At 41.4% G+C, this 17,385-nt stretch overlaps 1 protein-coding gene across 19 annotated transcripts in view; it reads right to left on the bottom strand.

Annotated features, from left to right (window-relative positions):
* Nucleotides 1-17,385, bottom strand: part of ANO4 (anoctamin 4) — a 402,861-nt gene that overhangs the window by 40,642 nt on the left and 344,834 nt on the right. For all 19 annotated transcript variants that reach the window (XR_011994944.1, XR_011994946.1, XR_011994947.1 and 16 more), the window contains 3 exons: nucleotides 16,546-16,686; nucleotides 13,599-13,763; nucleotides 1,515-1,551 (listed from right to left, as the gene is read on the bottom strand). Coding sequence is in view for 14 of the 19 variants with exons in the window: in XM_072724685.1 (XP_072580786.1) it covers nucleotides 1,515-1,551; nucleotides 13,599-13,763; nucleotides 16,546-16,686 (343 nt within the window). In the remaining 5 variants the exon portion in view is untranslated. The remainder of the gene's footprint in view (nucleotides 1-1,514; nucleotides 1,552-13,598; nucleotides 13,764-16,545; nucleotides 16,687-17,385) is intronic.

The following is a 17,385-nucleotide window of genomic DNA, read 5'->3' as shown; positions in this document are numbered from 1 at the left end:
ATAGACAAATACCAAGGGGATGACCTCATTTTAGAGCTTTAATTGTATATCACCATCTGTATCTTACAGTATCCTGACCTCAGTCAGGCACCAATTCTCATCTCCTTGTATTTTGACTTCCATAAAGCAAATGCTCTTTGGACAGTGTTAGGATCAAAATATGAATCAAACGTACAACTTGACACCTCATGTCAAATGCACCTACCTTTTCTTCCCTAGGAACTGCATCCTCAACCCAAGCAATGCCAAAGAAAATGTATTTAATGCCATCGTATGTTCTCTGTTTCCACATTTCCTAAGCTTCTAACTGCTTTTTACTATTTTACCCCATCAATTCCTTTTCCGCTAATTATCACTCAAAATGCTTGCTGCGAGCATATCTGAGAAAGGGAGGGAGAATCATATTTAACAAGGCTGTTGAAGGAAAAAAAGACAAAGTATCTTTAAAGGGTTTTAGTTTTACTTCACTTCTGCTACTGAACTATTGGTTACACAGGAAGGTCTCTCAGGTTGTCAGGCAGCTGGGTGGGTGCCCAGGCATCCCAGCCACAGATGGGCCAGGGCTGTATCTCCCTGGCACCTTTGCCAGCCTGGACCAAGGTGCCACTGGACACAATCTGCCAATGCAGTTACCTCTTCTGTGGATATAAGCCTCTTTCTGCCTTTTTGGGCAAGGGGTGGTAATGATGGAGGATTTTAATGACACTAAAGGAGACATGCCTGGTACCTAGCTAGCTCTGTATCTGGCAGATAGAAAGGCTCAATCAATGGCCTCTTGTATTATAATGATTATAAATAAAGGCACTTTTGTGATTTCTTCCCCCTCCAGACAAGCTACCTATGGGAACGTGCTACAATAGGTGTATGTGTGTGGGAGCATGTAATTTTCTCAACTTGCATAGAGTAAAATGACTAATGTTTCATTAATAAAATTGGGACAATCTCTACATCTTGAAAACGTGGAAAATGTGCAGGGTACAGTCAGCTACCAGATTGTTCTAATGCTTTATGAAGTCAGAGAAGTGTTCTCAGGGGTGACTTGTCCAGATGAATGTTATTTCTATAAATGTCAGTAATGGATAGGCGGCCTACATTCCTGGCAAAAGGCCCCCAGTCTTCAAAGCAATTAACCTTGCTGTGGATTCATGTGCCACGAGAACCTGATCCATCTCTAATTAAATAAAAATTATAGGCGATAGCAAATGAACTCTAAATGGCTCTGGGCATTTTATTCACTCCTTTTGTGCTACTATATTTTTTGTGCATGAAGAGAAAACCTGCTTTAAATTACATTAGCTCCTGAGAGATAATGTTTATGACTGGTTTGAAAGCTTTAAATAGGAATGATCCACCAATTACTAGATGTATTGAAAATGTCCTGTTGAAGGCAAATGTATGCAATTCAAAAATAAAAAAAGAATATATTTCTTTTCAGCAGTGTTTCAGAGACATCTTTAAAAAGATAATTCCCAGACTACAATACTGTGCCATGAAATAAGAAGGGTCTCACTTACCTAAATTTGTCAGAAGAAGCGCAACTTTTTCATAGAGCTGTAAAATAAATTTCATATATTTAACAAAAAAACCCTGTTGATGCTATAAAATCCATAAGTATAAAGGAAATAGGTAATCGAGTCATGAGTGAAAATAATTTCATTAACTGTCTGTTACTCAACAATGAAAACATTGTAAACAAACAGTTGTGTCCTTTCAGGGCAAGAAGGAAATGCACAAAGTCCCATTTTACTATTTTTAAAATCTCACTGTCTATGTGGGAGTGGATAATTCTGTGGCAACAAGGGCTCGCTGCTTCTAATTACCAGCTTGGTAAGGGATGCTGGGCAAATCACAACATCCCTGGACCTCGGCATCTCTAGGACTGATTCCGATGGTAAGATTTTGTAATCTCATTGTTTATGGACTGCTGTATTTTCTAGATGAGAGCATTCATAAATACAGAAGTAATGAAACCTTCCTGGGAACTCCTAAGGTTTTGATACTCTCGTTTTTCCATTAGTGCATCAGATGCATCCTTAACTCACCCAGCCATCTGGCAAATGGAGGGTCCTAAGAGGGAAGGGAAAGTGTGTGTGTGTGTGTATGTGTGTGTGAGTGCATCTGCACACATGTGTATGCATGTGTATATGGAAGTGCAGGGGGTACAGTTCAGGGAAAAAAAAAACCCAGCTCTAGGAGATTCCCCAGAAAGGGTATAAATCGAGAAAAAGAACAAGTGTCTTCTCTAAAATGAGAGATGGTAAGCTGGAAAGGAAAACTAGACAAAGGGATTGGAAAAACATGAAAATTAAGACCACATTTAGATTAAAAGAGTGAACATACATTGGTTAAAATTCCCTAGGCTGGAATTATGACTCTTCTTCCAGCAAGCAAGCTGTAGCGTTTGGGCACATTACCTCCTTTCTTCTTCAGACCACTGTTTTTCTTTTACGTGACTGAGAAAGGGTATGAGACTCATTGACCTTAAAAAGTCCTTCCAAACTTTTGAATTCTCTTATCCAAGACTTCTGCTAACTACAGAATTAGGTAAAATACTGATTGTAGGACTCTAAACTTTCAGCAAGGACTATAGTTTGCTATAGTAAGATAATTTATATGGTCAAGGTATCAAATTTTGTGTATAGAAGCCACAGGCTCTTGGAGTCAAAAACGAAAAGAAATCAGTGTGATTTTCAATAAGAAATCCTGTGGTACAGTCACACATTTTATCTGAAAAATACCGGTTAACCACAGATCAGGACAGATGTTTTAATAAACTATATTTTTACTGTTACAAATACACTCTATCATTAAAGTTAATTATGTAATTTTCAAGGAAAATTAGATTTGACTGGTGAGACACCCTTTTCAAAATACAATTTTTGATTATCCAGTTTATCCTTTCTGTCTTTTGTGTTGACACGCTTTTGTCTATGTGCCTCACTTTGCATTCTTGTCCCACAGGTCTTCGTAGCTGGTGACATGCCAATGTTATTTTGGTTTGGACACTGAAAAAAATGGGACTCAAAAAAGGAGCAGCCTGGGAGTCAAATTATGATTAATATTAACCTTTTGAAAAATAAGGCAAAGTATACAAGGACATCACTGTGATCCATGGGATCTGTGAACATTTTGTAAATGTTGAAGATGCACACAGATGGACAGTGAGGCTTTGAGCAGGATGCAACCACAAAGGGCACATAAGCAGAGGGCCTGACAGCCAGCAAGAGACCTTCAGATGAGTGCTTTCTGGAAAAGGTTTGATTTCTCATCAGGCAGTTGAGATAGAAATCATGGATGGTTTGTTCTGATAAAAGGGGTAGAAAATATGTTTCCAAACTGGATGCCACAAATTGTGAGTTAAAATATGTGACTGTTGAAAAGCTTTCTGATCTTAGGTACATTTCCACAAGAAGCTATGAGTACTTCTATTTTGATCTTGTCTACCTAGTCAGTGCATGTGGGCTTGTTCTGATGCAAGCCGTTATTTTCTGGTTCACTTTTTGGAATAAAACACTGTGGTTTTCACTGTTCAGAGTATAATGAAATAGCAGATTCTTATTGGTATGGCTGGGTAAAAAGGATGGTTATAACTTTTTAGTTTCCTCCTGGGATATACTCTTTGTTGGCACCTTTTGTTTGTGACAACCATATTGAGATGTTCTTTGGTCCCTAGTGAAGAAGCATAGGATTTAAATTGTATGATAAGGAGCAAGAAAAATCCAACCTATTCATTCCATCTCTGAAGGATTTATTTTTCAAGAAGAAATAAGATGAAAACTAGGAAGTGCCCCTTAGCCAGTCATTAAGAAGCATAATATTTTGTTGGGATTCAGAATACTTTTTTTTTTTTGAAAGGGGCTCTACTCTGGGAGCCCAATGTAGGGCGTGAACTCATGACCCTGAGATCAAGAGATGCTTAACTAAGTCACTCTGGTGCCCCCAAACGTAGAATATTTTTATCAAACAGATTTTATTTTTAAAGTACATACTACATAAGAGTAAATACATTAAAAACCCCCAAAACAAAAACAAGTAAATACACATCATAAAATCTAGAAAATAGGCACCCCTTATAGAGCTACTTCTTCAGTTAGGGTTGGACAACAGGGTATGTGACCTATAACAATATTATTTAAAAATTAGAGGCCATACTGAACATAAGTTAAAAACCAATCTAGCTCTCAAGGTCTTTATATTCAATCAATGGGAAGTATTAATGATTCATGTCTAAATGGGGATTTTTTTTTTGGCAAGACCAGTATGGCCAAAATTTTAAATAGTTGAAAATAATTTATGTAGCTATAAAGATGCGTATTGTAGGATCATGAAAATATCTTAAATTGAGTAATTTCAGAAGCCAGCAGATAGTTTCGTTATGAATTGGTCAAAACTACATTACAGTTACTAGTCTGTCATTTGTCACTTATGTGATACTTGCTTCTTAAGGACTTTTTTATTTTTTGCATATTCTGATGAAAACCTTTCCAAACTATATTACACACTCAGTTGTCTTCATAATGAAGCCTGCAAGGCTTCAGAGGGTAAGAGAGGACTATGAATGTGTGTGCTGAGCTGGGGATGTCATCAGAGAAGGGCTGAGGACAGTAAGCTGATTGCTTCTCACACAAAAAGGTCTTGGATGATGCTTCTTTGAGAGTTCTTATGTATGTTTTTTTTTCTTTCTTTTCCCTTGCTATGGCTTGTATTTTCTGCCCTTGTCAGAATTCTTGCCTGAGTAACTTTCTGTATTTCTAGTCTGGTGTTGGTGAGAATTGGAACACCTAAGGTGTTCACCTGTACCTGAAATAAATGAAAATACCCCTTAAGCGTATACGTAAGAATAGTACATGTGTAGAGTGTACATCATCCATTTTGGTGACTCTGAAATGCTTGTTAGATAAAACATGGAAACGCCTAGTAGTCTAGCTTCCAGCACATAGTAAGTGCTTTGTGTTGTCCATAACTATATAGTTTCCCCACTTCCTATGCTCCCTTCTCCATTTTTAGTTTACTTTCTCTTTTCTTGGTTGTGTCTCAGGAAGTAGAGATTGCGGGATTTCCAGTTAAAGCAAATGTATGAACAGCCATGTATTTATAGAGTCATAACATGTATTTCTTCAGATGTATAAATTTTAACAAGACATTAGAGAAAAAGAGCTTTAATTCATTGCAAATTACCTGGATGCAGAATCTTTCACTGCTCTGGCTGTTTGGTTAATTTCACTATGAATCACCCCCTTCTGAGTGCATATATTCCACGGTTAGCTTTAAGGCTAGCAGAGTCCTGGAGGAGAGAGTGCCAGGGGTGCCACACATGCACTCTCAACCTCCACTTGACCGCAGAGTTACACAATCATGTGTCAAGTGATCAACAACTACCCTTTTATCATTTTTAGAACTTCTGTATTCTGAAACTTATTTCTAAAATAATAAAGAGGTTCCTGTGTATTTTAATAATAACAATAAATGGTAATAGTAATAGCAGGAATAATAAATCAACTACTTCATTAGTTTAGTGATTACTAGTTGACTTAACAATGCTAAATTAAGTTGTTTACTATTATTATTAATTTTTAAAAAGATTTTATTTATTTATTCATGAGGTACACAGAGAGAGGCAGAGACACAGGCAGAGGGAGAAGCAGGCTCCCTGCAGGGAGCCCCACGCAGGACTCAATCCCAGGATTCCGGGATCACGACCTGAGCTGAAGGCAGACTCTCAACCAATGAGCTCCCCAGGCATCCCCAATGTCAGTATTTTTATGTATAGGTTGACCTCAGATCTAACAATGTCAGCAAATAATGTTATTTGTTCTGCAAATAATAACAACAATTTACTGAGAGCCTACTATGTGCTAGGCCCTGTTCCAGACACAGGGAAATAGTAAGAGTAAAAAGAAAAATAGCCAAAAGTTTTTGCCCTCATGGGCCTATATTCCAATGGAGAAGACATATAATATTAAATAAATTAAAAACAGCATATTTTAGGGTAATAAGTACCACAGAGAAACACAGAGCAGGCAAGGAGACAGGAAATTGTCAGGTGGCAGGAACAGGTTACAATTCTAAAACTGGGTGACCGTGGAAGCCTTGTATTAGAAAAGTAACATCTGAACAGAGACACGAAGGAGGTAAAGGAGCAAGCCATGCAGAGGCCATGGGGAAGCTATTCCAGGCAGAGAGACAGGCAAATAAAAAGCCCTGTAGTGAGAGCATGCCCAGCACATTCGGGGAACACAGGGAAGGCCAGCCTGGAGCAGGACGGGCAGAGTGAGCAGGGAGGAGACAAGGTCAGACATGTTGCTGGGGCCAGAAGCAGAGGTCACAGGAAGACACGACCTTTTATTCTGACACAGGGGCTGGCTCACAGTAAGACGCGCACATGAGCTGTTGTGAGGAGTCTAAACGTGGGAGCCAGGAGACCAGTTAGCCCCCCCCAGGTGGGGGCTGCTGGGGTCGTGGACCAAAGGGGGACTTGGAGATATGTGAGAAGTGCTCAAACTCTGGAGACATACAGGGAGAGAAACAGAAGAGTCAAGGGTAAAGCTAAGGTTTCCAGCCTGAGCAGCTGCCTCAGGGGAAACTGGAGGGATCGACTCTGGAGGGAAAAGAGGGGATTCGGGTGAGGACAACAGGATGGGCAGTTGGATGTAGGAGTCGGGGTCTCAGGGGAGGCCTCCAGGCTGAAATACAGAGCTGGGAAAAGACCGAAATTAACCCAAGCACCATCTTGAGGTGTCCCTTGAGGGTTAGCTTAAACAATGCTTTGGATACCCACCACTTTCCTGTCACTCAGAATCAGAAGGAAATGGTGAGAGGGGTGCCTGGAGGCTCAGGTCTTGATCTTGGGGTCCTGGGATCAACCCCTACCTCGCGTCATGGGCCCCCTGCTCATGTTCCCTCTTCTCTCTCAAATAGATGAATAAAATCTTTCAGACTCCTAAGTGCCTCCGTGGTTGAGCATCTGCCTTCAGCTCAGGTCCTGATAGAGTCCCACTATGGGCTCCCTGCTGGGAGCCTGCTTCTCCCTCTGCTTGTGTCTCTGCCCCTCTCTGTGTGTCTCTCATGAATACATAAAATCTTAAAAAAAACAAAATCTTGGAGGAGGGGCAAGATGCCGGAAGAGTAGGGTCCCCAAATCACCTGTCCCCACCAAATTACCTAGATAACCTTCAAATTATCCTGAAAATCTACTAATTCAGCCTGAGATTTAAAGAGAGAACAGCTGGAATGCTACAGTGAGAAGAGTTCGCGCTTCTATCAAGGTAGGAAGACGGGAAAAAAGAAATAAAGAAACAAAACGCCTCCAAGGGGGAGGGGCCCCGCGAGGAGCCGGGCTGAGGCCGGGGCGAGTGTCCCCAGGACAGGAGAGCCCCGTCCCGGAGGAGCAGGAGCTGCACCAATCTTCCCGGGCAGAAAGGCGCTTGCAGGGAATTAGAGCAGGACTCCAGGAGGGCGGGGATGCCCTCGGGCTCCCTGGGACACTAACAGACACCTGCGCCCCGGGGAGAGTGCACCCAGCTCCCTAAGGGCTGCAGCGTGCGGCAGGACCCGGGAGCAGCTCGAAGGGGCTCGGGCAGCGGCTCCGCGGAGGGGGCTGCGCGGCTCCGGGAGCAGCTCGGCGGCAGCGGCTCGGGCAGAGGAAGAAGCTCCGCGCGGAGGGGGCGGTGCGGCTCCGGGAGCAGCTCAGGCAGCGGCTCCCCGAAGGGGGCTGCGGGGCGGGAGCGCGAATCCAACGGCGCAGGCCCAGGAGTGCAGGGCGCCGGGGACACAGCCCAGGATCCGGCCTTCCCCCGGGACAGGCAGAGGCCAGGAGGGCACAGGACAGAAAGGCCACTCCTGCCCCGAGCTGAGCAGATCAGCGGCCCCGCCCCGGAGCTTCCAGGCTCTGCAGACGGAGAGCCCCGGAGTTACTGTGGGAGCTGACTCCAGGACTCCAGGGCTCCAGAGCTGGCCGCAGCCACTGCGGTTGTTCCTCCCGGGGCCTCACGGGGTAAACAACCCCCCACTGAGCCCTGCACCAAGCAGGGGGCAGAGCAGCTCCCCCAAGTGCTAACACCTGAAAATCAGCACAACAGGCCCCTCCCCCAGAAGACCAGCTAGACGCACAAGTTCCAGGGGAAGTCAAGGGACTTAAGGTATACAGAAACAGAAGATACTCCCCCGTGTTTTTTTTTTTTTTTTTTTTTTGCTTTTTGATTTGTTTGCTTCCCCCACCCCTTTTTTCCCCTTTCTTTCTTTTTCTTTTTTTATTCTTTTTTATTCTTTTTTCTTTTTCTCTTTTCTTTCCTTCTTTCCTCTCTTTTTCTCCTTTTCCCAATACAACTTGTTTTTGGCCACTCTGCACTGAGCAAAATGACTAGAAGGAAAACCTCACCTCAAAAGAAAGAATCAGAAACAGTCCTCTCTCCCACAGAGTTACAAAATCTGGATTACAATTCAATGACAGAAAGCCAATTCAGAAGCACTATTATACAGCTACTGGTGGCTCTAGAAAAAAGCATAAAGGACTCAAGAGACTTCTGCAGAATTTAGATCCAATCAGGCAAAAATTAAAAATCAATTGCATGAGATGCAATCCAAACTAGAAGTCCTAAAGACGAGGGTTAACAAGGTGGAAGAACGAGTGAGTGACATAGAAGACAAGTTGATGGCAAAGAGGGAAACTGAGGGAAAAAGAGACAAACAATTAAAAGACCATGAAGATAGATTGAGGGAAATAAACGACACCCTGAGGAAGAAAAACCTACGTTTAATTGGGGTTCCCAAGGGTGCTGAAAGGGCCAGAGGGCCAGAATATGTATTCGAACAAATCCTAGCTGAAAACTTTCCTAATCTGGGAAGGGAAACAGGCATTCAGATCCAGGAAATAGAGAGATCCCCCCCCCTAAAATCAATAAAAACCGTTCAACACCTCGACATTTAATAGTGAAACTTGCAAATTCCAAAGATAAAGAGAGGATCCTTAAAGCAGTAAGAGACAAGAAATCCCTGACTTTTATGGGGAGGAGTATTAGGGTAACAGCAGACCTCTCCACAGAGACCTGGCAGGCCAGAAAGGGCTGGCAGGATATATTGAGGGTCCTAAATGAGAAGAACATGCAACCAAGAATACTTTATCCAGCAAGGCTCTCATTCAAAATTGAAGGAGAGATAAAGAGCTTCCAAGACAGGCAGGAACTGAAAGAATATGTGACCTCCAAACCAGTTCTGCAAGAAATTTTAAGGGGGACTCTTAAAATTCCCCTTTAAGAAGAAGTTCAGTGGAACAATCCACAAAAATAGGGACTGAATAGATATCATGATGACACTAAACTCATACCTTTCAATAGTAACTCTGAACGTGAACGGGCTTAATGACCCCATCAAAAGGTGCAGGGTTTCAGACTGGATATAAAAGCAGGACCCATCTATTTGCTGTCTACAAGAGACTCATTTTAGACAGAAGGACACCTACAGCCTGAAAATAAAAGGTTGGAGAACCATTTACCATTCAAATGGTCCTCAAAAGAAAGCAGGGGTAGCTATCCTTATATCAGATAAAATAAAATTTACCCCAAAGACTGTAGTGAGAGATGAAGGGGGACACTATATCATACTTAAAGGATCTATCCAACAAGAGGACTTAACAATCCTCAATATATATGCCCCGAATGTGGGAGCTCCCAAATATATCAACCAATTAATAACCAAAGTTAAGACATACTTCGATAATAATACACTTATACTTGGTGACTTCAATCTAGCTCTTTCAATACTCGATAGGTCTTCAAAGCAGAACATCTCCAAAGAAACGAGAGCTTTCAATGATACACTGGACCAGATGGATTTCACAGATATCTACAGAACTTTACATCCAAACTCAACTGAATACACATTCTTCTCAAGTGCACATGGAACGTTCTCCAGAATAGACCACATACTGGTCACAAATCGGGTCTGAACCGATACCAAAAGATTGGGATCGTCCCCTGCATATTCTCAGACCATAATGCCTTGAAATTAGAACTAAATCACAACAAGAAGTTTGGAAGGACCTCAAACATGTGGGGGTTAAGGACCATCTTGCTAAAATATGAAAGGGTCAACCAGGAAATTAAGGAAGAATTAAAAAGATTCATGGAAACTAATGAGAATGAAGATACAACCGTTCAAAATCTTTGGGATGCAGCAAAAGCAGTCCTGAGGGGGAAATACATTGCAATACAAGCATCCATCCAAAAACTGGACAGAACTCAAAAAGAAAAGCTAACCTTACACATAAAGGAGCTAGAGAAAAAACAGCAAATAGATCCTACACCCAGCAGAAGAAGAGAGTTAATAAAGATTCGAGCAGAACTCAATGAAACCGAGACCAGAACAACTGTGGAACAGATCAACAGAACCAGGAGTTGGTTCTTTGAAAGAATTAATAAGATAGATAAACCATTAGCCAGCCTTATTAAAAAGAAGACAGAAAAGACTCAAATTAATAAAATCATGAATGAGAAAGGAGAGATCACTACCAACACCAAGGAAATACAAACGATTTTAAAAACATATTATGAACAGCTGTGTGCCAATAAATTAGGCAATCTAGAAGAAATGGACGCATTCCTGGAAATCCACAAACTACCAAAACTGGAACAGGAAGAAACAGAAAACCCGAACAGCCAAATAACCAGGGAGGAAATTGAAGCAGTCATCAAAAACCTCCCAAGACACGAAAATCCAGGGCCAGATGGCTTCCCAGGGGAATTCTATCAAATGTTTAAAGAAGAAACCATACCTATTCTACTAAAGCTGTTTGGAAAGATAGAAAGAGATGAAGTACTTCCAAATTCGTTCTATGAGGCCAGCATCACCTTGATTCCAAAACCAGACAAAGACCCCACCAAAACGGAGAATTACAGACCAATATCCCTGATGAACATGGATGCAAAAATTCTCAACAAGATACTAGCCAATAGGATCCAACAGTACATTAAGAAAATGATTCATCATGACCAAGTAGGATTTATCCCCGGGACACAAGGCTGGTTCAACACTCGTAAAACAATCAATGTGATTCATCATATCAGCAAGAGAAAAACCAAGAACCATATGATCCTCTCAATAGATGCAGAGAAAGCATTTGACAAAATGCAGCATCCATTCCTGATCAAAACTCTTCAGAGTGTAGGGATAGAGGGAATATTCCTCAACATCTTAAAAGCCATCTACATAAAGCCCCTAGAAAATATCATTCTCAGTGGGGAAGCACTGGGAGACTTTCCCCTAAGATCAGGAACAAGACAGGGATGTCCACTCTCACCACTGCTATTCACCACAGTACTGGAAGTCCTCGCCTCAGCAATCAGACAACAAAAAGACATTAAAGGCATTCAAATTGGCAAAGAAGTCAAACTCTCCCTCTTCGCCGATAACATGATACTCTACATAGAAAACCCAAAAGCCTCCACCCCAAGATTGCTAGAACTCATATAGCAAGTTGGTAGTGTGGCAGGATACAAAATCAATGCCCAGAAGTGAGTGGCATTTCTATACACTAACAATGATACTGAAGAAAGAGAAATTAAGGAGTCAATCCCATTTACAATTGTACCCAAAAGCATAAGATACCTAGGAATAAACCTAACCAAAGAGGTAAAGAATCTATACCCTAAAAAGTAAAGAACACTTCTGAGTTAGAACAAATTATTTTAAGATTTGTGCGGAATCAGAAAAGACCCCAAATAACCAGGGGAATTTTTAAAAAGAAAACCATGCTGGGGGCATCACAATGCCAGATTTCAGGTTGTACTACAAAGCTGTGGACATCAAGACAGTGTGGTACTGGCACAAAAACAGACACATAGGTCAATGGAGCAGAATAGAGAATCCAGAAGTGGACCCTCAACTTTATGGTCAACTAATACTCGATAAAGGAGGAAAGGCTATCCACTGGAAGAAAGACAGTCTCTTCAATAAATGGTGCTGGGAAAATTGGACATCCACATGCAGAAGAATGAATCTAGACCACTCTCTTTCACCATACACAAAGATAAACTCAAAATGGATGAAAGATCTAAATGTGAGACAAGATTCCATCAAAATCCTAGAGGAGAACACAGGCAACACCCTTTTTGAACTCGGTCACAGTAACTTCTTGCAAGATACATTCACTAAGGCAAAAGAAACAAAAGCAAAAATAAACTATTGGGACTTCATCAAGATAAGAAGCTTTTGCACAGCAAAGGATACAGTCAACAAAACTAAAAGACAACCTACAGAATGGGAGAAGATATTTGCAAATGACCTACCAGATAAAGGGCTAGTTTCCAAGATCTATAAAGAACTTATTAAACTCAACACCAAAGAAACAAACAATCCAATCATGAAATGGGCAAAAGACATGAAGAGAAATCTCACAGAGGAAGACATAGCCATGGCTAACATGCACATGAGAAAATGCTCTGCATCACTTGCCATCAGGGAAATACAAATCAAAACCACAATGAGATACCACCTCACACCAGTGAGAATGGGGAAATTAACAAGGCAGGAAACCACAAATGTTGGAGAGGATGCGGAGAAAAGGGAACCCTCTTACGCTGGTGGTGGGAATGTAGACTGGTGCAGCCACTCTGGAAAACTGTGCGGAGGTTCCTCAAAGAGTTAAAACTAGACCTGCCCTATGACCCAGCAATTGCACTGTGGGGGATTTGTCCCAAAGATGCAGATGCAATGAAACGCCGGGACACCTGCACCCCGATGTTTCTAGCAGCAATGTCCACAATAGCCAAACTGTGGAAGGAGCCTTGGTGTCCATCAAAAGATGAATGGATAAAGAAGATGTGGTCTATGTATACAATGGAATATTACTCAGCCATTACAAACGACAAATACCCACCATTTGTTTCAACGTGGATGGAACTGGAGGGTATTATGCTGAGTGAAGTAAGTTAATTGGAGAAGGACAAACATTATATGTTCTCACTCATTTGGGGAATATAAATAATAGTGAAAGGGAATATAAGGGAAGGGAGAAGAAATGTGTTGGAAATATCAGAAAGGGAGACAGAACATAAAGACTCCTAACTCTGGGAAACGAACTAGGGGTGGTGGAAGGGGAGGAGGGCCGGGGGTGGGGGTGAATGGGTGACGAGCACTGAGGGGGGCACTTGACGGTATGGGCACTGGGTGTTATTCTGTATGTTGGTAAATTGAACACCAATAAAAAACAAATTTATTAAAAAAAATAAAATCTTTAAGAAAAACAAAAGAATATGGGAACCAACACTGTTGAACTATGTCACAGAGTCTGGTCTGGGCCTTCAAAATATGTTCTTTCTCTGGGTTTCTCCAAGGGGTATCCATACAGGGTTAACTCACTTGGTAAATGAGGGAACTAAGATTTGGAGAGGGCTAGTGGCTTGCCTAATCTTCCCCCGTAGGAAACCCTGGAGCCAAAATTTGCCTCAAGGCTTCTCAATCCAGGGAACTGAGTGCATCTCCTATCAGGCAGTTTGCTGCCCAGCCATCAGTTCTATGTGACAGGCTGGATCCCTCTCCCAAGAGAAGGAAACTGCAGCCCACATCTCTTCTCCATCAGGCTAGTTACCTGGTTATTCACTTACCACATTCAGCAGCATGATGATGCAGAAGTTGATGCACACAGCAGTCCCAGTGGTTGCAACCTGAGAGTTGTTCCTGATTAACGCCCACTTAAAGGCAGCGAATGTGCTGACAGTCACTACCCGGTAGATGACGATCCCAAACACAGCAGCGATCACCACACAGATCTGGGAGGAAGATGGAGACGCAGTGAGCACCAGCAGGGGAACGTCCCAGGAGGAGGGTTCGCTCCCCTGCAAAATCCCACCATTGGAAAACAAGAATAAGGCAACGGTGGTATGGACTCAAGAAATCGCAATAAAATGCTTACTCTTCTTTGTGGTTAATACTCTCCTACCTGTATTTTCTTTGTTGTTCAAACAGAAAAACCATAGTCCTTGAAAGCTGATAAACGCTGTAAGCTGGGGTAACGTCATATTGAGCAGGTATTAGATCGAGCATTTTTATTATAGAAATCTTATGATGTCGTTCTTCTTTTGGATTGTTTTAGGATAAAAGCAAAGGCTTATTGGTGACATGTAGGACTCTATCTTGTTGAACGCCACCTTCTCTTGTGTCTGGGGCCTCCAGAACCTTTTGTTGTTTCAGATGGGCGCATCTTCAAGACCATTCCTTTGCCTAAAGTGCTGACCATCCCCTATGCCCATGCCAAATGCTCACATACATGTTTGTGCACGTGTGTACACACACACAGATTGGTTAATACCTACTCCTTCATACCTCAGCTCAAGAATCCCTTCAGAACTAAAACTCTTCATGACCCTGCAGACCTTCTAGTTGTTATATGGTACCTATACTCTTCTTTTAGCATCCAATTTATAATTTCTAACAATTTGTTAGTTTGATTATTGCCAGTTTCCCCCATCTAGAAAGTATAATAGTTCCTCACCCTGCTTCCCTTATTTATCTATGGGGGATATTTTTAAGGCACCCAGTGGAGGCCTGATACCTCAGATAGTGCCAAACCCTATATACACCATATTTTTTCCTATAGATCCATACCTATGAGAAAGTTTATTCCACAAATTAGGCACAGTAAGGGATTAACAACAGCAACTGATGATAAAAGAGGAAAATGCACTGTAATAAAGGCCATGTGAATATGGTCTCTGTCCCTCTCAAAATATCTTATTGTACTGTACTCACTCTTCTTGTGATGGTGTAAGACAATAAAATGCTCACACGATGAGATGAAATGAATAGGTATTGTGATGTAGCATTAGGCTACTACTGATCTTCTAAAGCTACATTAGAAGGATCACTCGCTTCTAGCCTGGGGTTGACTGCAAGCACTAAATCCCAGAAGCAAAGCTGCAAATAAAGGGGTGGGGACTACTATAGCTCCATCAGGGTAGACATAACATCTGTTTTGCTTACCAGGGATTCTATATTACCTTAGCATAATTACAGGTGCACAGTAAGCATCCAGCTATCGGTTGCTGAATAAGCCAACAGTGTGAGAGGTACGTAATTTCTTATTAATCAGCTATGAACTCCACATTGGGCAATACTTCTCTGAAGATTTCATGGTATGTGAAAAGAATACAACACATCTTCTATATACTGGGAATCTTAGACTCCAAAAAGTTTTGTGTCTTTCATTAGGTGACTCAGTGTATCAGAGTAAAGGCCTTCACCTACTTAGTTATCAAAAACTTTAAGCTGGGCCTCAGGATGGACTCTGCTGATTTAGACATTGCTTTTCTTTATAGAAGCATTTCTCTGTTTTACACCAACTGTTTTTGGCTTCCTAATGAGTGACATGTTCGCTTGAGTATAAACTCTAGCTGGAACTGGCCAAAAACAACTGACCACATCTTAATCCTTGAGTTACTGCTAGGAAGATAGGGGAAATGTATATGGAATTTCAGACAAGTGTGGCAATATGGAGGAATGGACAGCTCACTGGACTCAGTCAGAAGTTGGGTCTGGGTCATAGCTCAGCTTCCACCTAGCATTGTGACTGTGGGCATGGAGTTTGTCCTCTCTGTGGCTTTGGCTTCCTAGGCTCCATGTCGCCCATATGAAGAGTAGAAAACACTTACTCTATGTCTACAGGTCTTGTAAGAAACAAAAAGCAAGACAATATCTATGAATGTCCTTAGGAAAGCCAAGGCTTGACACAATTGCTTACAGAGCAGTGTTGGTAGAAAGGTGTGGATTTGAATATTGGTCTGAGCCAAGGGACTGCTGGGCAGGCTGCCCACCCTTTTGTCTCCCCGAGTTTATTTGGCTAAAAGCGGTCAGAGTGTCTAGATTTGCTGTCATCTGGTCCTTCCTCATCTAATGGTCTACAATACCTATTTACACACTCACCATTTGGAAAGAGGAAAGGATAATCCTAATCACCTCTTACTGTTCTAAAATGATGCTTCTGAAAAATCAGTGAAAGTTTTGTTTGGTGATTAACAGGGTCAAAGTTGATTGCCCAATGACTTCTTTTTAGGAAAATCCAACAATCCAGGTTCAAGTTAGTGTTTTTCAAAGCTGACATGACCATTATTGAATCTGGAAATCAATTTTAGGGGGATAGATATGGCATTAATAAAAGACTATACTAAAAATAATAATCAGAGTATTGTATATTGCAGAGGTGAACACTGTTTCAGTAACTCTGCTTAGTTTTGCGCATCTTCTGGCATAGCATATGCTGGGTCATGACAGAGAATGTGTTTCTTACACAGGGAGGCAAACAGAATGAATTGGCACTCTTGGCTATTTACTGGCTGAATAAGCCCCTTCACCTTCTGGGCTCTGAGTTGTTCCATCTGTAATATGGGGACACCAGTCCCACTTCTGACCACCTCATGGAGTCATCGTGATGAATAAATAACAGAATGTGCAAAAATGTTTTGTAGAATTATGCAAATGCCTGATATGATTATTGTTGTTATCACACTACAGGTCTGTACTTTATGAAACAAAGAGTTTTGTAGAAAAGTTTCAAACCATAAAAAATATCCCAGATGCAGAAACAATAAGTCGGCTGCATTTATCTGCAAATGCTTGGTATGGTTCTGGCTTTCCCGAGATGGGATTCATTCGCTCCTTCTTGGAGTACTTAGCTTCAAACTGGGGCCGTATTTCTTCCTAAAGAACAGAGACACATTTTTTAATGCAATGGAGAGATATATACACAAAATAAAAAAATATTAAGAAAACCTTTTTTTACTCTAATGTAACAAGCCGGAATCAACAGCTACCACTCTCATCAGTCAATCAGTGAGGTGGACTCAGAGACCTAGGTTTAAATGTTTGGAAATTGGCCATTTGAAAAAAATCTAAAAGTGTGATGATCTAGACTTCTTATCACCAAGGCAATGCAAATTTAGACTAATAGTTAAGGGTCTCTGTTATCTTACTAAACTGTGAAGAAACAAATAGAATTAGCAAAGGGACCACCTCTCCTATCCCTAGCAGTTTGAAATAACTCCTAACCTTTTACATTTATTACCAGGGAATGATACAGACACCAGGGCAGAGAAAGTTTCTGAACAGCAAAATGTCTAGAATCCACGTTGTGAGTTAGGATGGTGACATAAGCCATAGTTTTCTCCTACAATTAAAAAAAAAAAAACTTTTTTTTTCAATTGAAGCAGCCAAAACCAAAGACTTCTATGTCTACAGGTCTCATAGGAAACAAAAAGCAAGACAATAAATATGAATATACTTAGGAAAGCCAAGGCTTGACACAACTGTTTACAGAGCAGTGTCTGTAGAAATGTATGGATTTGAATCTTAGTCTGAGCCAAGAGACCAAGGTAAAATCTACTTTTTAATAAATTCCTG

Source organism: Vulpes vulpes, chromosome 10, assembly GCF_048418805.1.
Source record: "Vulpes vulpes isolate BD-2025 chromosome 10, VulVul3, whole genome shotgun sequence".
Classification (NCBI taxonomy): Eukaryota; Metazoa; Chordata; class Mammalia; order Carnivora; family Canidae; genus Vulpes; species Vulpes vulpes.
This window is presented reverse-complemented; position numbering and strand designations above follow the sequence as displayed.